The sequence below is a fragment of the Stenella coeruleoalba genome (assembly GCF_951394435.1).
Source record: "Stenella coeruleoalba genome assembly, chromosome: 17".
Classification (NCBI taxonomy): Eukaryota; Metazoa; Chordata; class Mammalia; order Artiodactyla; family Delphinidae; genus Stenella; species Stenella coeruleoalba.
Genome location: NC_137163.1, coordinates 75,872,146 through 75,893,333, shown reverse-complemented (window position 1 = coordinate 75,893,333; position 21,188 = coordinate 75,872,146). Strand labels below are relative to the sequence as shown.

Sequence of the window (21,188 nt, the reverse complement as noted above, 5' to 3'; positions counted from 1 at the left end):
TTTCCTTGGCTGTGTCTAGTCTACTAATGAGCCCATTAAAGGCATTCATTTCTGTTATGGTGCTTTTGAGTTCTAACTTTTTTTTGATTCTTTCTTAGAGTTTCCATCTCTCTGTTTACATTACTCTGATGGGTGTTTTCCAACACCACCAACTGAGTTGGGAAGACTACCACACTCACAACACTTCTGACACCAGATGTGTGGGGTTTTTTTCCCCACACAAAGCAATTTTCCAGTTCTCAGTGGACACTGACCAGGTGTCTTATAAATTAACACAGTTCTGACACTATCTACCTGGAGATAGCATCTGATCCTACAGGTTATGGACTCCGTCCCATAAGACTGCCCCCACTGCAGATGCCAATTGTAAGCACAGGTTGTCACCTGTGTTTCTGACCAACTGGCTTGACACTGCAGCTTCCCATGACTCCTTTTTCCAGTTTGATTAATTTGCTAGAATGGCTCACAGAAATCAGAGAAACATTTACTTACATTTATAAGTTTATTATAAAGGATACAGATGAATAGCCAGGAGAAGAGGTCCATAGGGTAGAGCTGGGAAGGGTCTCGAGTGCAGGAGCTTCTGTGCCCGTGGAACTGGGGGTGCCCATCCTCCAGCCATGGGGATGCATTCACCAACATGGAAGCTTTCTGAAGGCTGTCCTTTGGGTTTTATGGAGGCTTCATTACATAGGCATGATTGATTACATCATTGGCCATTGGTGACTGATTCAACCTCTGGTCCCTCTTCCCTCCCCAAAGGCTTCCCAGGCAACCAGCTTGCACCCTTACGGGCTTTCCAAAAGTCCCCTCATTAATATAAACTCAGGTGTGGGTGAAAGGAACTTGTCAGATGAACAATAGGGCACCCATTTCATCTTTATCACTCTTATCACTTAGGAATCGTGAGGGTTTTAGGAGCTCTGTGCCAGAAACGGGGAAGAGGAATATATATATCCCAATATAAGTCACAGTATCACACTTATGTGCATGTTTGTGCATGTTATCTACTTTTCCCATTAGAGTCCTTAATATATTAATCATAGTTATTTTAAATTCCTTGCCCAATAATTTGAACATCTGTGTCATATCTGAGTCTGGTTTCGATAATAACTTTGTCTCTTTAGACTGTTTTTTCTTGCTTTTTGGCATGCTTTGTAATTTTTGGTTGAAAGCCAAGCATGTTTTATTGGGTTATGGGAACTGGGGTAAATAGGCTTTTGGTGTGAGGGTTGATGTTAATCTATTTAGGGGCTGGGCTATATTTAATGTTTACTGTAGCTCTAAGTGCCAGAGGTTTCAAATCCCTCCACGGCCCTTGTTTCTGTCTCCCCTCTGGTCTTTGGGTTGCCCTAAGTATTTCTCTTTAGAGAGAGAGCTTGTATGTTGCAGTGTTTTCAGCTATAATCCACTGTTATTACACTGGAGCTCTGTTGGTGTGCAGTAAGGTGTGGGGAGAAGTGTAGCAGTCTACAGACTTCTGACTGAACCTCACCTTCTAGGGGACCTGTTTCTCAGAGCTGTAATCTTCCTAAATGTTTTCCAGGAGTGTAGCTTTTTCCCTGTCCGTCTTCGTTCCCTGGCTGCAGTGTTCCCAATCCACTTCCTGGAAGCTCTGGCCCGACTTGACTACTTTCTCCTCTTAGGTGAGACAGCAGAGCTGGAAGCGGGTAGAATGACCTTCGTCCTGCTGAGATAAGGCTTTGGCAAAGTTCTTTCCCCTGGAGAGTGCTTTGTGTGGGGAAGGCCCTGGGCTTCCTTCACAATGATCCCTCTTCCCCAGAGCCAGGAAGGGATCTTTCTCAGACCTTCACTGTGAGAACCTGCTAGGATGCCCAGAGGTAAAGCCCACGTGAGTGTGAGGGCCCTTAACACTTTGATTCCCAAGAGTTTCTCACTGTCATATTAGTTCATCCTCAGCCTCTAGCAATTTGTCAGAATTGCCATTTAAGTGTTCCTAGCTCCAGTGGTTTCTGCTCCAGGTAAGTAGCTCTTGGCTCCGTCTCTCTGAACCAACTTCTCCAGAGCCTGCAGTGGTGGTTTGCCCTCAGTTTTCTTCTTCTTCTTTTTTTTAATGTTAATTTCTTTTTATTGGGAGGTTTAAATCATTAAACTAGTGACCTCATCCATATTTTGCAGCAAGATAATAAACCGCATGCAGCTATAATCACATTTAACCCCAAAACTACACAGAATTTGGTATAAAAGATTCCATTATATATTTTATTATTTTTTCTTAAAAATTTTCATTGAAGTATAGTTGATTTACAATGTTGTGTTAGTTTCAGGTGTACAGCAAAGTGATTCAGTTTTATATATATGTAATATATATATAAATTAAATATATATATATTTTTTTTTTCAGATTATTTTCCCTTATAGGTTATTACAAAATACTGAGTATAGTTCCCTGTGCTGTACAGTAGGTTTTGCCCTCAGTTTTCTGATGGGTCAAAGAAAAGTAATTTATTTTCAGTTTATCCAGATTTTGTTGTTTAAGATAGGAATGATGACTTCATGTCAGAAATGAAACCTGACATTTAGAAGACGAAACCCAACGTTCGGAAGATGAAACCTGAAACCAGAAGTTGGCATCTATCAGCTAGTCCTGCGTGCTTATATTTAGCACTGTCTTTTAGAAGATAAACGTCCTTACCCTCCGTGTTTACAGCTTTGTGGCTTCAGCCAAAATTTTAAGATGTCAAGAAAATGTTCCATTTAATAGCCTGTAACATATATTAAATATTTGCATACCTAGTACATAGTACTTTGCAAAGTGACTGAAATGTAATTTTTTGAAAGGAAGAAAGGAAGAGATAGAGAGACAGAGAAGTTAGAAAGGAGGAAGTCAGAAGGAAAGAGAGAACAAATAGGAACCATAAGGAGAAAGAGAATTAAGATCCAAAGTTTATCCAAAATTATATCAACATAAGTGGCCTACGTATACTGAATAGTAACATGAATAAAAATCAAAGTAGAACATTATATTTTCTTTTTTTTTGGTATACTCCCAAAGGCAGGCAAATTCTTTTAGATAACAAAGAATTAAAATATTTATTCTATAAAAATCCATAGCTCCAGGACTTCCCTGGTGGCGCAGTGTTTAAGAATCCGCCTACCAATGCAGGGGACACGAGTTTGAGCCCTGGTCCGGGAAGATCCCACATGCCGCGGAGCAACTAAGCCAGTGCGCCACAACTACTGAGCCTGAGCTCTAGAGCCCGTGAGCCACAACTACTGAGCCCGTGTGCCACGACTACTGAAGCCCACGTGCCTAGAGCCTGAGCTCTGCAACGAGAAGCCACTGCAATGAGAAGCCCGCGCACCACAATGAAAAGTAGCCCCCGCTCGCCACAACTAGAGAAAGCCTATGTGCAGCAGTGAAGACCCAACGCAGCCAAAAATAAATAAATAAATTTATATATATAAAAAATCCATAGCTCTAAATAAATACTGAAATACCCTTAACAAACAGGTTAAAAAATGTCAACGGAAATGTGTTATAAAGAGATTTCAATGAGTCTGGTACCAGACTCATTGCTACAAACTAGAAGTTTAAGGTCAGAGTTTACATAGGGGACATAGTAGAAACTGATGTTTATTGAGTGTTGGTATGTACCAGACCCTACATTAGGCATTTTATCACTGTCAACTCATTTAATCCTTGTAGCAGTCAAAAGAATTACAGCCATTTGCAGAAGTGGAAAAGGGTTTCAGAAAGTTCAAGTCACTTGACCTAAGTTGCATAGCTAAACTGATTCAAAACCTCTTCTATGACTTGGAAGCGCTTGTGGCCAAGATTACTAATGCCCATTTTCCCACATTTAGAAATCTCTGCTGTTATTAGATGGAGTCATGGCTGCTGTAATCAAAGCTACAATCCCCAGTCTCACTTGCATCTAATAATGTTTGAAGAGAGTGTTATGTGGCTGTTTCTAGAAATATCCTTTAAAGGCAAATTGGTGCCTATGTCATTTTCATCCTTACCCTTCCTACATCTGCTGCCTGGAAGGTTCTATGATGGCTGCCATCTTGGCGGTGATGGTGGTGGCCACACTGCAGGGATGGCCGAGTGAGGAGCTGTCCGTAGCCCAGGTCCCTGGAAATTCATAGAGCAGAACCAGCAGAGAAGGTATCATCCACTCACCTCTGGACTTTCACACAACAGAGAGAACACACTCATAGTTCCTACCTCACTGTTATTTACGATCATTATTATAGCTGAACAGCATTTTAAAATTAATACAGAACTCAGTACCTTGTCGAGCAGTGCTGTATATGGCAGAGATGAAACTATGAGGTGTAAGTTCAAGTTCTCAGGTGGGAGGTGGCAAGGGCTCAGAATCGTACAGACTAGAAACCTGGTGATCTGTGTTTGGCAGTGGAAACATTTAGTTCAAACTGACCTTACTCTACCTTGAAAGCTCTGTCACCTGGTGAGGGAGATTGTAGCATGAAGGGAAAAGGTAAGACAAATTCAGAATCTTGCTATGACTTGGATGTTTCTGCTGCTTTAAGTGGAGTCTCCCAGAGTTGAACCCAGGCTGGAGAGCACCCGTGTGCAAACGGAGGTGTGAGGGAATAAAAGTCTGTCCCAGGAGGCCCTCTCTACCTACAATCTAGAGCCTCAGATGGTTGAAACAGCCAACACCCTCTGTGTCTGATGAGAAGCCCTTGGAAGGGTGGATTCCAGACAATGGCCTTAGCAGAGTAAGACTGTGGTCCTAAGCCTTTTTCCAGCACCTTCCACTAAAGGTTGTTTGCCAGACATGGTATGCAGCACCGTAGCAATCATCAAGTGATAGGTTTTTCCCCTAAAGCTGTGCTTCAGATGGTCCCAAGAGAGTCTTTACTAGATGGGGAGGGACACGGGGAGAGAGAGAGGCAGAGCATAGATGCCAGTAGCAGAGCAGAGCCAGGACAGAACAAAGTTCTGGACTTCGCAAGACATGCGGTGAGTGGGAAGGGCTTTGAGGTGGAGTGGGTCTGTGGGTTCCATCTGATAAGAGGATACATAGATATTTAGGGAAGCAGACTGTGACAGAACTGTAAGTTGACACCAACACCTGTTTTTATCCTTTTCTACAGTGATATAACCCCTGATCTATAGCTGGTTCATTCAGGGCCAAACGGGGACCACACTTAGCATCCATGGCAGGCTGGTTTAGTCACGTGACTAATTCTGGCTGATAGGATGTGGTGTTTGAAGCCCTGACTCCTAGTGTGATGATATTTGGAGATGGAGCCTTGGGGAGGTAACTAGGGTCATTCGGTCATGAGGGTTGAGCCCTCGTGATAGGGTTAGTGCCCTTATAGGAAGAGGGAGAGCATGATCTCCCTCTCCATGGCCACACATGGAAGAAAGGCCATGTGAGAACACAGTGGGAAGAGGGCTGACCGCAAGCCAGGAAGAGCCCTCACGAGAAACTGAACCAGCTGGCACCTTGATCTTGCCCTTCCCAGCCTTCAAAGCTGTGAGAAAAATAAACGTTTGTTGTTTAAGCCCCCCAGTCTGTGGTATTTTGTCATGGCAGCCTGAGCTAACTAATACAACATCACAATGTAAAAACCAAGCCCCCAAAACCTCCCCAAACCACGGTCACACGTGTTCCCCAGCCAAACTCCTTCTAATAGCAAGCGTTCTTCCTCATTCTTGAGCAGCGCGCCCACTACAGGATGATGCCATCCGGAGGGCAGCGTGCCCACTTCTGGGGACAGCCCTTGTTTTCCAGCCTTTCCAGTCTTAAGGCCTCCTGAGGTGTTGGGCTCTTGATCGTGGCTTCATTAGGATTAAATTTCAGATGGAAGCTGCTGGGAAACACACGCTGAGGACACTTGCTCCTCAGTGGTGTTAAATCAGCTTGTTATTTGTTACCCTCTAGAATCCTCTAATTTACATGTGGTCTCTTCTCCCGTGAACGCTTCAAATAAATCTGAATTCACTTAGACAATCGTACGGGTACTGTAAAACCACAATTAAATTTCAGGCCTTTGTAGTCGTCCAGCCAAGATGCACTCCAATTAGAAATAATTGCTGTTAACGCTGTTACAATGTGGTACGGCCCACTCTGCCCCAGACCTTTGTTCTACAAAATCCCCTGAGAGTCTCTTCTTTATTCTTCAACTAAATAGATAGGCGCCTAGAATATACGCTTTTGGAATTGTAATACAGGAGCAATATTGTGCCTCTCTCTTAATTAACCTTGTTAACCAAGGATTTGGAACATGAGTTGGTTGGCGTAAGCGGGCCTTTGATCCTCTGAATGCACGTCTCTGGTTGAGGAGGAAATAAAACGCTTTTTCTTCTTCGGCGTACGCCAAATACCTTTATGATTCTGGTTTAATGAAATAACGTGTGTAAAGCGCTCAGCTTCGTGCCAGGCGCGTTAATATGAGCTATCGTTTTTAGGATCACAAAAGGAGTTTTTAAAAGGCTTTCTGAAGGGACAGGAAATACAGGGGCGGAGCTGTCGGAGCCATGCAGGAAGCTCAAGAGAAATCAGTCCACAATGAATCCCAGACGCCGCATTCCCTGAGACGGTTGCTCCTCTAAGAGAATCTTACCCCAAGATACTCAAACTCTCATTTCTTTTGACTCTCACAGGGTCTTCCGGGATACTTCTCATCCCTTCCCACGCGCCACCAAAGGATGGGAAGAGACAAAGGCTGCTCTTTCTCTTGCAAGGTAGGTGCTCCCACCAGCCTGGGAAGGAGCTCCAGGGATACGGTAATTAACGTGTTTCTCTTAATCGTGCTTTTATAGTTAATCTCCAAAGCGTGAAAACAGTTGGCCAGTTGATTAAACTGTAAGCATACAATAGATCTGAAATGAAGGCAGCCCTGAGGAATGCAAATGGATAAAATTTTTCATTCTGTGATAAAAATACCTCACAACGACCCCAACTTGAAATACTAAATGAAGCACTTGAAATTACCCACATGAATATGATTTCTGGCTTAATAGGGAACAGGTCATCTAACTCAGTAGAATATCATTTCTTCAGGGTAAGAAGCAACCATTCTTGAATCTCTTCTAGGAAAGAAATGTGACCCTATTTAGAGTGTGGTCTAGAATCACTGCCCCTCGGGTCACCCAGGGAATGTGCAGGAAGGCTCCCTGACACAGTGGCCCTGGTGCACCCTCACCAGGATACCCAGGGCTAGAAGCAAGCATTTGTGTGGCTACTGTGCAGAGGGGGACATGGGAGGCTGGCCTTTCTACACCAGGCGGCACAGTTTCAACAAGGCCAGGGCTGAGAGCAGGGCAAGGGGGAATCCAGAGCTCTGTGTCCTCTGGAGAGAGGGCACCCAGTTCAGCACTCACCCATCAGCCCTCATCTCCGCTGCCCAGCGCGGGCTCAGCCACAGCCAGCCCCATTTGAGCCACCTCCCCAAAGACCAAAGCGAAAGGCAGTTCACGAGAGAGAGGATTATCTCACTTTCACATCTGTTGCAAGCAAATGACAAAAATGGGCTGTTTTTTTTTGTTTGTTTGTTTGTTTTTAATTTAAAAAACTCAACAGAAAAGCAGTACACAACATTATTTTCAAAGGCATTGGTTGAAAATACTAGTCCGGACAGCAGACGAAGAACTTGTGGTTTCCAGATACATTCGGTCGGACAAACACTTCTTCATTGAAACAGACATTGCGTAGCTTTGGGTATCAGGTGACATCAGCCAGAGTTGGTCTTTAGTCTTTCTTCTTATGGCCACAGAAGCCATCCATTGCATTAAAGACACCCATATACTCAGCCAAAAGCATTCCAAGCTTGAGGGGCAAGAAACTAAAGAGAACACAAGAGTGAACTTTCCCGGTTATAATTCACGAAAGCATCTTTACTGGCTCCGCTGAAAAGCAGGGCCACTGACTTGTTGCAGAAGTCATTCACACACGCCCACCTGAATGTCCCTGCCTCATGGTCACTCGGGGCTTGTCCACCACGTGGGAGGACACTGGCCCAGGGTCTCTGGATCTCTCCTTGCTTTATTTACACTATTCAGCCTCCAGGGCCTCACTACACTCTGTAACGATGGACAGGAAGCCGTGAAGTCCTGTGGAGTCGTGAGCCTGGCTTGCATCCCAGTTCTGTCACCCGCAGTGTCACTGGCCTCTGGAGACTCAGTTCCTTCCACTGTCAAAAGAGGTCATCGCTCTTTCTTTCTGGGACCACTGGGAGGATTAGATGCAATAGCTCCTCCGAGCTTTGGCGTGACCCAACTAAGACTGTTCATCTTCTCCACCCTGCTCACCCCTCCTGACACTCTGACCCCGTCCATCCAGATGTTCACACAGCAGGGCAAGGAGAGGCACAGCAAACAAACCGGAGACTTGTCCTGGGAGTGAGGTGAAGAAAAGGGCCCCTCCGAGGGCAGCCCAAGATATCCAGGTGGCTCCTGCCCTCCCCGGCTTCTGGCCTCTGGTCAAATGTTACCCTTCTCCATGAGACGCCCGTGCGGACCTTACTGACAATTCAGTCCTGCCGTGCTCTCTTCCACCTCTTGCTCTGGGATCACCTTCTCCTGCTTTGTATTTCCTTCATAGCACTGAGGACCACCCAGAATATCTTTCTTTTACTTTACTTTCTTGTTTGTTTGTTCCCTCCACCAGCCCCCCGAGAAGAGAATCTCCAGTGAGAGCAGGGACTCTTGTCTCTCTTGTTCTTTGCTGTAACCCAGATCCTGGGATGGCCAACAGAGCACGGCACACACACTAGCCACTCTACTGATGATTGAATAGATATTTGAAGGAGTGTGTGATGTGGTTCCCTGTCACTGAACTTCTTCAGGTTTCCAAAGCCTTCTCAGGACCTATGCAGATAGCTCCCCAACTGGGCCCAGAACTAACAGCCTATGAAAGTAAACGTAACCTCCATTTTCTGACTCATGGGAAGCACCGCAAGTATGCAAATTTGAGATTGTGTCAGCAAATGGGAACAATCGAGGGATCAAAATCCATTCATTTAACAGGTAGTTTTTAAGTGGCTCCCCTCTGTAGGACCTGGAGTCATTTGTTGATACGATTGACACATTACAGAAGTAATAGAAGCAGATACTGTTACCTTTTTAAAAACACTATGAAGTATATAAACCTTGGCATATATAAGTACGATTTTTCTTGCAGGATAGCATCTACTATCTTCCTGACTGCATATTCTGGTTCCAGAATCGGTAACAGAGAAGGACAGCTAGGGGGTCAAAAAAAAAAAAAAAAAGCCGTATATTAAGAAATTAATAAAAGCAATTCTTAAAAATAGGATAAAACAGTTGTAAGACATTATCATTTATTTGCTTCTTTCCCTGCCAGATTTGATCTTTTTCTATACTTACTTCCTTATTACCTACCTGGCAAATAATAGCATAACTAGGATTCGAAATGGAAAATGATTCTAATTAATACACTGATGTTACAATATGCACATATGTGAAACCGTATTAAATGAATGGTCTAAATGTTGTAAAGCGAGTCTTTGAGAAATCACTGCTGGGACTTCCCTGGGAGTCCGGTGGTTAAGACTCCACGCTCCCAATGCAGGGGGCCCAGGTTTGATCCCTGATCAGGGAACTAGATCCCACATGCGCGCCGCAACTAAGACCCGGCACAGCCAAATACATAAATAAATGAATATTTAACAAAAATAACAAAAAAAGAAAGAAAAGAAAACTACCTGCCTGTCATCTCATGAGTGCAGACTGGGTATTTATGCCCCTTCAACAATTTCTGGTCCTTCTGTGGAATCAGGGAGAAGGCAGGATGGAGTCAGGTGGCAGAAAGGGGGTGCGATGGGAGTGCCGAGGAGATGGGGGAGGAGGTCTGGGCCACAGGGTGGCTGCAACTTGGATACAGCCTTGATAACCCATTGCTTATTAAACCCAGTATCTTAAACACAACTGCATTTGAGGAAGGAAATTCTGAAACCATTTATAAATCAGGCTGCATGCTGGAAAAATCTTTTTAAACAACTTTAGAAAACAGATAGAACAAAATAAAATGGATGGCTAATCATTTTTCAAAACATAGTTTCTTTGAAATCAGAGGACATGCTTACCCAGTAGTACAGCCGTCAAACATTCCAGTGTTTATAAAAAATGGGCACACAATAGTGGTTTTGATCCCGTTTTGTTTCTTGGCAAATGTTTCCATAAATACCGATTCAGCAAATCCAAAGGCTGCAAATTTACTTGCACAATAATCTGAAAAAAGACAAACGATGCTAACGTATAGCGTAAAGTTTTTAAATGTCATTACATTAAGGTTTCCTCGTAACATGAATATCAGCAGAGAATGGGACGGCAATTTCAGAGTCCTTATTCTGTATGATCTTGGTCTGCTCCACCTGGAAGGGGCCAGGAGTGAGCGGGAAGGACCACGGTCACCTCAAGGTCAGATTACAATGACCACGTGGATTCGCGGAGAAGCAGGGCTGCGGGGAGCCTCCTGAGGGGCGGGTCACACAGCCGGCCTTTACTCCCGTGTTAGTGATGGTCAGACACTCTGCCAGCCATGACACACGGCACAAGATGTGCATCCTGTCCCTGTCCCTGTCCCAAAGAACTGCAGCCCAGTCGGGGCAGGAAGACACACAAAAGGAGAAATAAAATAATAGGTCAAGTGGGAGTCTGGGCAGTGGAGATCAGTGTGGGCCATGATACTCAGATCAAATTTTCTTCCAACTCTAATTCTTCCACTTCCAGAAAAAAAACAAAGGACTCTGTCCCTTCCGCCTCAACTGCTCAAGTTATCTTCAAGTGCAGGGGGAGGGGAAACTGGTATTTGTGTCAGTTTTGAGCTCTCTGTCCTCAGGTACGCTCACTTCAAGTAAACACCTGAATATTCAATTTACTAAATGGAAACGTGGGGAGAAGAGGAGTTTAGGTGGACTTATCCTTTCCTCTGCCTCACACGATGCACACCTCCTGGCTTCGGTGGGAAGCAGCTCCTCCAGCTGGCAAGATCCAGGCTACACGTGCCAGGTGTGGGCTGGTGGGGGCCCGCTGCTGCCCAAGACAGTGGGAAAGCCAACAGAAGAAGGGGCCGGGGGGGGTGTCCTGAGCCGCTTCTGGGATCATCTGAGTCGTTTGGTAGAAATGCAGCTCTCTGAGCTCCTCGACCCGCGAAATGAAGAGGTGTGGGTACGGCCCAGGGCCAGGGAATCTGCATTCTAAATAGCATATCTGAGGTTCTGACACAGGGGAGCCACCACTCACACTGTGGGAACTCAAAAGGCTTACACTTGTTCCTAAGGGGAGCACGGGTGGGAGAGACGTCCGTCTGAAGACAGAGATGTTGTGTCCAAGAAAAGGATTAAGACGAGCTGTAAATACACTTGTATGATTTCAAGACCCGTGATTTCTCAGATGTACGACAGAGGTAATAATAACACCTGATGAATTCTAAGGAGGACAGAGGAAGGGAAATCCAGGGTACAGGGAGATGTGTACAGACTGCTAATATTTTGGGTGATGGGTGGTTCCGGAAACCTATCCACGTAGCTGAGACGTACTTGCTGAGACTAGTGTTGTGAACCTTCCACCACACTACTCAGCTCCAAAGCACTAGGCAGGGCCCAGTCGGCCAGCTGGGCTGTCCACTACTGAGTGCTGCAGTTAGGGTTCCGGTGGGTGAGCCTCCAAGAGGGACAGGACTTCCGCTCCTCCTAGAACCAGCTCCCCAGTGGGTCGCCTTCACCGAAGATCTTGGCGTACGTCTTTGTCCCCTCCCCACCGCTAATGTCAAGTCAGTTGCCAGGGAAATGGAAGTCACAACAAGTTCCTGCAAGTCTCCAACCAATGGAAAAGCAAAGAGGTTAATTTTAGGTTTCCTGGGGTGAAGACATTTTCTCTAAACTCACGGCTAGGGGAGATCACTTAATGGAAACTTAGGAGGGGTGAGAGTCCTCCTGGTATCATCCTGATAACAGTGCCGGGTGAGCTTTGGGGGACGGTGACTATGCTGATCACTTGTGTAAGAAATTTATCAGTAGGGTCTCTCTCTTTCTCTCTTTTTAAACCCAAGGGATTGCCTAAGACCTAACGCTTCCGAAGTGCACAGTTCAACTTCGTGTACGTATAAACTGCTGGGTGATTTGGCCGGACCGTGAAGTTCTCAACCACTTACCTTACTTGAATATCCCTCTTCATCTATTATCCTTCATTATGAGTGCATAAGGTCAGTGCTGATTATTCAGAGCTATTACTCAAGTTAAAGTTACAAGAAACTTTGCAATTGTGAAATATCACATTTCTCTTACCGGCCAGTCCATTTACTCCAATTAATCCAGCTGAACTCGAAATGCAAACCAAATGTCCATGGTCGTTAGCGATCATCGCAGGTAGAAAGGCTTTATAAGTCTAAGAAGATCAAGGTGAAATGTTTAACATTTGATGCCACATTTTATATTTTTTCCAGATGTTTATAAGATCACTGTGATTGAAAAAAAAATTAAGCTCAAAAAAATACCTGAAGGCACTGGGATATTCAAACTTAACCGTCTGGGAAATAACCATCTTAACTGGTTTAACCTGTATCGATGCTTTCCTGATGGCAATTCCAATATTATTAAAAATAACTTATTCAGACGTATATTTTGCTCATGTTTGACTTTTAAAAACACAGTATTAAGACAATAATTGAAGCAGTATAGGAAACTCTTAGTTGTGGCAGCCACGACCCACAAACCAATAAGAACACTCAAGGATATGATTATTTCAACTCATGGTGCCTTTTTTCCTCCCTGGGCTTATAGCTGAATTTCAAATTTTTCTGAACATTGTTCACAGGACATGCGACTGCTGGCTTCAGTTTAAAAATATCACTTTATTTTTAAACTCATCTATACTTCTCTGAATAATGGTTTCTTATTTTTATTCCATGTCATAAAGGAGAATATCTGTTAGACAGGAGACACACACTGTGTCTCAGTATGTATTATATAGAATACCTTCACCTTTCCTGTGGGACCTGGGAAAAAAAGCTAAAAGAGAAATAAATTTTGGGACATGTATTCTGCAACAAAGGAACAATGAATCAAATATGGATAGTTGCATATTTATATGAAATAAATTTATATTCGTATTTTCAAATAGGAATAATATGAATAAATATGAGAAAAGGGATCTCTAATAAAAGTCAAACAACCTTTGTTCGTCTGCATCTCGCTGAGTTTCAGAGAGAAACTAACAGAGAGAGAGAGAAGTGGAAAGTCAAAGAGGCACCAACAGCTCAGCGTGACCCACGGCATCCTGAGTTCCGATGGTCCATGATGATGGGCATCACTGCTCCGTGGGACACGCCCCTTGGAAGCACGGTCACCACGAGCTCTCTGACCCTCAGCAGTCACGTGCCTACTCCGGGCAGGTGCTCAAAGGGCGTTTGCGAACCCGCCTGGGAAGAGTGTACAGAGTGTGAGGACTCGAGGGCATGACAGGAGCCAGGGAAACACCAGCAGCTCAGGAGCAACTAGCAGGGGAGAGAGAAAGAGGAGACCAGGATGGGGACACGGACAGCGGTGGGGAAGGAACACAACGCCCCGGGGGTGGACACTTAGGAGACGACGCCCTCACATTCATGCTGACCGTACCTTCTAACCTCTGTCTCGAGAAGGAGCGGGGCATTTGCAACAAGACAACATCAATCCCGTGCAGTCGTTCCTGAAGGAACTCGGTGGCCCCTTAGCTCGGAATCTTTCCATCTTTCTCCCCAAAACTATACGGAACGCTGAAACTACCACCAGCAGCGTTACATTTTTGGTGAAACCAGGGGACACAAAACCTACAAACTCCAAATGGCATGTGAAGGCTGTCACAGGAGAGCTGGGCAGGAGCCCCTGAGGTTGGCGTGGGGAGAAAGGAGGGGGTCTCTGAAATGTCTGGCAAACTCTCACTCCCCGATGGAGAGAGCTGGTCTGGGGGACGGGCTGTGGGCAAGAGCTGGGTGCGGGGGCAGAACGAGGGCACGTGTGTGGCTGGGGAAGCTGACGTGACTGGTCTTTGCAAAAGCCAGGAAGACGCAGCCTGAATGTGGGCACGTTGCCTTGGAAGTCAGGGCTGTGCCTCAATGTTCAAGGCCCCTAGTCACCAGGTGGGACTGGTGGGAACTCTCCTTTCCCTGGTTAGGTACCGAGTAAGGTGACCATGCGTCTTGGTTTGCCCCGAACAGACCTGATTGATGCTTGCTTGTTAATTACGCCTCCTTTCACTTCAAGAGAGTTCTAGCCAGGAACTCTCTTAGGCAAACGATAAGGTCACCTGGTCATGTCTAAGCACGGTCACTTTTAACTTCTATGGTCCCTTGTCTCACTGCTGTTTTAAGGCTTCTTCATGAGGTGCCTGGGATAGTACCTGACACAGGTTGGCCTTCAGTTCATGATTATGACAGGAGGAGAGGACAGTTGTGTCTTTGTAGGATTCTCTGAGCAGAGGCGCTGGGAGGTGTAGGTTAAGTTGGATCTGGAGAGGACAGCTCAAGCTAGAATTAAGAAGTCTGTGCTTTATTTAGAGACCAATACTACTGTAAGAGAACATGAGGAAGGCACTTTAAGATGACAGAGTAGGGGCTTCCCTGGTGGCACAGTGGTTTAGAGTCCGCCTGCCGAGGTATGGGACACGGGTTCGTGCCCCGGTCCGGGAAGATCCTACATGCCGCGGAGCGGCTGGGCCCGTGAGCCATGGCCGCTGAGCCTGCGCGTCTGGAGCCTGTGCTCCGCAACGAGAGAGGACACAACAGTGAGAGGCCCACGTACCGCAAAAAAAAAAAAAGGTAAAATGACAGAGTAACTTTATATTTATAATGAGAAGAAAAAATAATTACCCATAAATGTGCTTTGAAATTCACATCGAAAGACTTTTCCATAAGCTCATCCGGGCAGTCGAGGAACTTTTTGCCTGTTACGATTCCGGCATTGTTGATGAGGATTGAAACGTCGCCAACTTCTTTCTTAACCTGAATTGAATAAGGAGAACAGCATCACCAGTGCAGTGCAGGCAGACCTTGGAGATACTTCGGGTTCGGTTCCAGACCTCCGCAAAAAAGCAAATACCGCAATAAAGCGGGGTCACACGAATTTTTCGGTTTCCCAGTGCATATACAAGTTATGTTTACACTATACTGTAGCCTATTAAGTGTGCAATAGCATTATGTCTTAGAGACAAGTTGCCTTAATTAAATTTTTTTTTTTTTGCTAAAAATACTAACCATCACCTGAGCCTTCAGTGAATTATCGTAGTAACAAAGATCACTGATTGCAGATTACCAGAACAGACATAATAATGATGAAAAAGTGTGAAATACTGTGAGAATTACCAAAATGTGACCCCGAGACATGAAGTGAGCAAATGTTGGAAAGATGGTGCCAACACTGTTGCTCAAGGCAGGGCTGCCACAAACCTTCAATCTGTTAAAAACCTTCAGATGGAAAAAAAAAAAACACAGTACCTTTGAAGTGCAATGAAATGAGGTATGCCTGTAATTCCTTACATCATCCAGGTTCACTTCCCCATAGTTTTATATGCTTCCTGTCCTTGTTAACTCAGACTGAGTTCATGTGCTCTAAAAACAAAGTATGTTTATCTCCTTTGCAGAGTTTATGGCGCACCAGAAATCTAGGTCTGATGCCTCTCTACTCATGCTCCTCCCGTCCTATGATGGTTCCAACACTGCAATGCTACTTTCCTTCTACAGGTAGAGCTGCTCTTATACTCAGTGGTCCTATGCTAAATGACGTATAAGCAGCACCCCATTTTAATTAATGCAGTGGCACACCAGGCATGACAGCCATGCCACATAAATCACGACCTGGCCCGCACAGCGATGGGGGCGGGGGGGGGGGAAACGGAGGGTTTACGATATTCACATGCATAGTTGAAACACACCGTTGAGCTCAGAACCCGTCCGTCCTGTTCTCACCAGCTGGCTGTTCCCTTCTCCCCAACACAGACTTTCAGGTGTAAGATCTGTGAAAGGAGGATCAGAGGGGGCCCCGTCTGCTGCTGTCACACTGGCCAGAGTAGGTGTCAATAACCTTCAGGAATAAAAATTCTGGGAGCGCCGCTGGAGCCTTCCCCTTAGAGCAGACCTTCAGCATGTGACCCAGGCCCTTTGTCAGAAATGAGCAACAGGATTTTCTAGGCTTGAAGACAGGGGATGCGGCTGTCCCTCTGCCTTTGTGTTTTGAATTTCATTCCTGTAATGTGTCGCACAGCAGGGGCCCTGTCCCCCGCGAATCAGAGGGCGCCACTGGTGCAGCACCACTTACATCTCTAGCTCTGTGTGTTGTGTGCACACGTGTGGGTGTGCACGTATGGGGGTGAACCTGCCTATGAGAATGGTGCGGCTGGGCACAGGGAGGCGGTACTACTGAAGCCAGGCGGATGCTGCCACCTTCCCCATCTGCTGTTGCAGAAGGCCCGGGTCCCAGCAAGGAGGCTGACGTGCTGGGTATCCACCAGCCAATGAGATCCACAGCCTGGGGGGATGCAATCGAGAAGTTTCCGGATCTGAAAGTTTGCCCCTTGTTTACTCCTTTTTATGGGAAAAAAATCTCTGGTCCCTATCGTCTATCAAGAACAAGAAGTGGAAATGGTTGCTTTATAGTATCAATATCTTAAGGTCTTTTGTGTTTAAATATGAACCAGTCACTGCTTAAGAGTGGCTGGAGACGTCAGTCATAGCCAGCGGAAGTCAATGTGCCGGGCCATTGGCGCTCCAAGTGCAAAGAGCTTACTCTGTGAGGGTGACCAGAGCAAACACCCCTGCGCTTTGAAGGGTGGTCCCTGCACAAGCCCATGCCAGTTTGTTAGGTCTGGATCCCCAGACTCTGCTGGGCAGCCTGCGACTGATGACGGTGGTGGTCACGGACGTATAAAATGTAAAGACAAACTTAAAACAAAAGAAACTCACTGGCCAGGGATCTGCGCTAGGGAGTGAGGTGAGAAGCCGCAAGGGGATCCGGGTTCGAGCCGACAAGCTGTGCAGGAACCTTCCCACAGGCCGGTCTGTTTCCTTCCTTCTCGCTGAACTGGGGAATTCTGAGAGCCGCAGAGAGTGATGTGTGGAGCGCTCGCGCCGGTGAGCGGGATTTCCCTGAAATCCTTCTCAGGGAAAAGAGGCGGCCACCAAACAGGTGCGTGCCTCCATGAGCTAAGAACGCCCGTACCGCTGGCCTGCCGGAGCTCGGGTTTCCTGAAAGCGTTCTTTCTAAGTGCATCTGTGTCACTGCCAGAGCAGCAGCTGCAGTTGAGTCTTTAGGATGAATATTCTGATTTTCATAGGACCACTTAAGAGAAATACACGTAAATGGAAAGCACTGATGGGGGCGGGGGGACAGCTGGACTTACGATGAGGCTAGATATGGGCTCACATCCTGGCTTGGTCCCATGCTAGCTCTGTGACCCCAAACAGGTTATTTAATAGCCCTGTTTCTCAGTTTCTTTAGCCTCAAAGAAGGGTGCTACGGCCCATCTCTCGCACGGTAATGGGGGCCAACACAGCCAGCACACGCGCTGGTTAGAGTGCATTCTTCAGAGTTAGAAGACTCAAGTCCCAGCTGTAGCTCTGCTACTTATTACCTGTGTTTCTCAGGTAAGCGACTCACCTGCCCTAAGTTTCCATTTTCTTATGTGTGATGTGGAGATAATAAGAGGCCTGACTTTACAGGATTGTGATATAACTCACACAAGGTGCTAAGCACGGTGTATTGCACGCAGTGAGAACTCCAAAATCCTAATTCCCACTCTCCAATATTTTTTAAAGTAAAGGGATGCGGGAGAGGTACATCAGCACTGAGGAAGGTGAACAGACAAAGAAACTGACGGATGTCAAAGAATTTACGTAGCGGTCTCACTACCCGTAGGAAACAGCAAGCACCCAAGATGTACCTGATCGGCCACTCTATACACTTCCTCCTTCCGGCTGCAATCACAGGTATACGCATAAACCCCTGTGGCTCCAGCTTCCTGAGCCATCTTGCAGGTCTCCTCATTCCCCTCCTGGCTGACATCCCAGAGAACAAGCACCGATCCCAGGCGGGCAAATTTGAGGGCTAAGAGCCTTCCAAGTCCACTCCCAGAGCCTGTTATAAGTACGATTTCACCAGCAACATTCTTCTGTGGCCTTGGGATTATGGCAAAAACCAGAACCTCCAGAAGGGCAAACACTGATTTTCCCAAGAAAACGAAAAACGTCTTGACTGAGTTCAGGTTGGGCGCCATGTTCTGGCTGACACCTGTAAAGCAAGAGAGACTCACGTGAGGACCTCGGTATCCATTCCCTCCGAGCTTGCTTACTCCACGGAGCTCACACTTTCTGCAACAGTGAAAGAAACCAAGAAGCGTGATGTAAACATCTCTCCTGGCAGCAGACTCTCAACTTAGAAAGGGGAGGGAACCCACAGGGACCATCTCGGCCAACCTGCCTTCATAGCAGCAAGGTCATCGCTATCCGCACACCTGCTAAGCATTATACGGGACAGAAATGTTCTCTAATCAGGAACTGTACACGTGCCCAGATTTAACCCAAAGGAGAAGTTCACTGTTTCTCATAGTTAACCTGTCTTCATAATAATCACAGGTCCTGACTATTCACGGGCAAAGCCTTGACCATGTGGTGTTTATGACGTAACTGCTCCCTTCTGGTTTTATTTTTACCTCCGTTTAGGTTTCTTATTTGCACTGTTTTCTTATTTGCACTGTCGTTCTTTAAAATCTGAGATTCAAGAGGAAAATGTAAGGAGGGGAATAACCAGACGTTCGAAAGCTTTCCCCCAGACTTGCTGTCAGCACACCGTACCCCTTCCCCACGCTCTGAGGCCCGCACGCCAGATCACTTACCACTCGGCCCTGTGATTGTAGGATATCGGTGGGAGATGGGTGGGCCCTGCCCCTGCCTAGCTGTGGAACCTGGGGCGGCCCACGAAGGCCCTCTGGGCCTCGGTCTCCGCACCTCTACTGGTCCTGTGGCCTCGGGTGGTTTTGCAGATGGGATGAAAATGTCTGCGGTGCATGTGACCACAGTGCTGGCCAGCAGTAAGTGCTTTACGATGTTACCTTGTTTCTCAGACCCACAGGAAGGCACTCAGTAGGTCTGCTGAATGAATAAAAGGCCTCCCTTTGACAAACGCATACAAGGCTCAGTGTTTCCATCCTATCAGTTACTCACACTTTAGTGAGAATGAGTGTATAAGATGCTTCACTAACAACCAGCTGAGAAAGAAGGGAAGGTCTTATTTCCTCCGGGATGAGGAGAGAAGGGGCAAACTGCTGTGGGTGGAAGGCTTCCCTGAATGGAGTGGTCACCTGAGAGCAGGGATGAGGACAGAAGATGGACATCATTAGTGAGGTGAAGCGGTTCTTCACTTGCTTTGCAGCTTGGCTGGGGACAGACTAATTCTCACAGATTCACCTACGGGACGGCTTAAAGCATGGTCAGACCCTTAGGAAATTGTGACTTAAATTGTTGTTTCTTGGCTCTTTCTACAGATGGGACTGAGGACCAGAAGAATACGTGTGTGGTTTAGCCAGGGTCCCTGTGCTAGTTCGTGCAGGCCAGGTGAGTTCATTATCATGTTTACTGAGCACCGGCCCCGGGCAGGTAAGATGCTGGTCCCTGGGGCTGAAGGGGTGGGCAGCCTCCCACAATCTCTGCCCTGGTGAGACGCCTCTCTCCTCAGTGTCTCCAGCACCACAAGGGTGGCCGGAAGCCTCACCACTGTGCTGGCTGACATGAAAGTTACCGGATTCTAGACTTCGGTGTTCTGCTGTCTCAGTGCCGGCGTGATGCAAGCCCTAAAACAAGCCCCTTGTTAATCCCTGTCCTGGCAGATTCTTCCTAGGTTCTCCAGAGCCTAGCATCCTGAGGTCTTCGTCATTTGGGGTTTAGGGTGTCTGCTGGGTACCTGCACAGGTAGCGAGGTCTAGAGATTAAGGTTTGGGCTGGAATTCGGGATCTGCCACTGACCTCTCAGCATCCTTGCTAAAAACTGTTGCATCTCTTCTGCCTCAGTTTCCTCATCTAAATAGCGGGATTCTACGGGTACATGCCAACATTTATGAAATAGGGAAGGTGTGCAAGTTAAATGAGGTTAATACAGGTATTAAGGAAAGGAGGATAGTATGGTCACTACTACCCCGTAGGAAACTTCTGAGCAGACTGGGGAAAAACAAAGAAGGGGGCAGCCCTCTCCAGGAGGTAGAGGAGGGCGTGCTGTGGGATCTCAGCCCCCGCCAGGTTACGCACCCCTCCACCCCCCGCCCCCCATAACGCGGAAGCCAGGCACATGAGAGCAAAGTAAATAATAGCTAGGGCTGTGATTGGTGTTCCTGCTAGCAATGTGAACTTCGGATCCTCATCTATACCAAAGAAAGAGGGTTACAGCATGCAGACGATGTACCCAGGCAAACGTCTGGTTCTGTTTTAGTATAAAGTTTAGCAAGTCAGGGAGCATGTGCATTACATTTAATCAGGCTGAAGGCGTCTTTGGTGTCTCCATCCCATGGCTTTTACCCCCTTAGTCCAAAAGCTGAGCTAACTTGGTGCAGCCTAAACAGGTGACTTCCGCTTCCCCGGCCAGGGCGCGGCCGCAAGTCGGCCCTGGTGCCGGGGGGGGGGCGGAATGGGGTGAATGCGGGAGGATGGCTGGGGAGGGGCAGGCAGATGCACAGAGCAGCGGGGAGCAGGGCACCTGGTCAGAATGCCCCGAAGGTGACGAGGCGACCAGGGATCAACCCCGCGCTGCTCCGGGATGGGGCGGGAGGCCACCAGCTCACTCCTCGGGGGCTCGCGGCGCTCCCCCGCGCTCGTCCCCGCCGCCCAGGCTCCCGGGCTGCGCCGTCTCGAGCCCCCGCCCCGCCTTGACCTTAACGCCGCCAGCGGGCCTCGGCTACTCACCCGGGATGCGCTGCCCTCGCTGCGACCGACTGGCCGGCCTGCTCCGCCACGGGCCTCGCGTCACTGGTTCTCAGCCTCGCGAGGTTCCGGGTTTATCCCCGCGCCGCCGGAGACAAAGTCCAAGGGCGGGACGGCCACGCCCGCGCGGGGGTGGGGCGCCCGGGGACCCCGCCCGCCGTGTGGGCACGCGCTCTTTTTTTTTTCCCAGGCAGCCGCGTGCAGGAGCTGGAGATTCTGTCGCGGGGACCCATCGCGCACCTGGATTCCGAGCAGGAGAATCACCAGGGGATGTTTAAACATTGCGATGCC

At 47.2% G+C, this 21,188-nt stretch overlaps 1 protein-coding gene across 2 annotated transcripts in view; it reads right to left on the bottom strand.

The window, feature by feature from the left end:
- Window positions 1–20,980, bottom strand: part of SDR16C5 (short chain dehydrogenase/reductase family 16C member 5) — a 37,636-nt gene extending 16,656 nt beyond the window's left edge. Inside the window, exons 1-7 of one of the 2 annotated variants that reach the window (XM_079902082.1) lie at window positions 20,880–20,980; window positions 17,873–18,219; window positions 14,808–14,939; window positions 12,250–12,349; window positions 10,048–10,192; window positions 9,061–9,186; window positions 3,988–4,099 (exon numbers count right to left, since the gene is read on the bottom strand). In XM_079902082.1, coding sequence (XP_079758208.1) covers window positions 3,988–4,099; window positions 9,061–9,186; window positions 10,048–10,192; window positions 12,250–12,349; window positions 14,808–14,939; window positions 17,873–18,205 — 948 coding nt within the window. In that variant the 5' untranslated portion in view covers window positions 18,206–18,219; window positions 20,880–20,980. Of the gene's footprint in view, window positions 1–3,987; window positions 4,100–7,532; window positions 7,786–9,060; window positions 9,187–10,047; window positions 10,193–12,249; window positions 12,350–14,807; window positions 14,940–17,872; window positions 18,220–20,879 lie in introns of those variants that run through there. The other variant, XM_079902083.1, reaches the window with a different exon arrangement.
- Window positions 20,981–21,188: the final 208 nt, after the last annotated feature.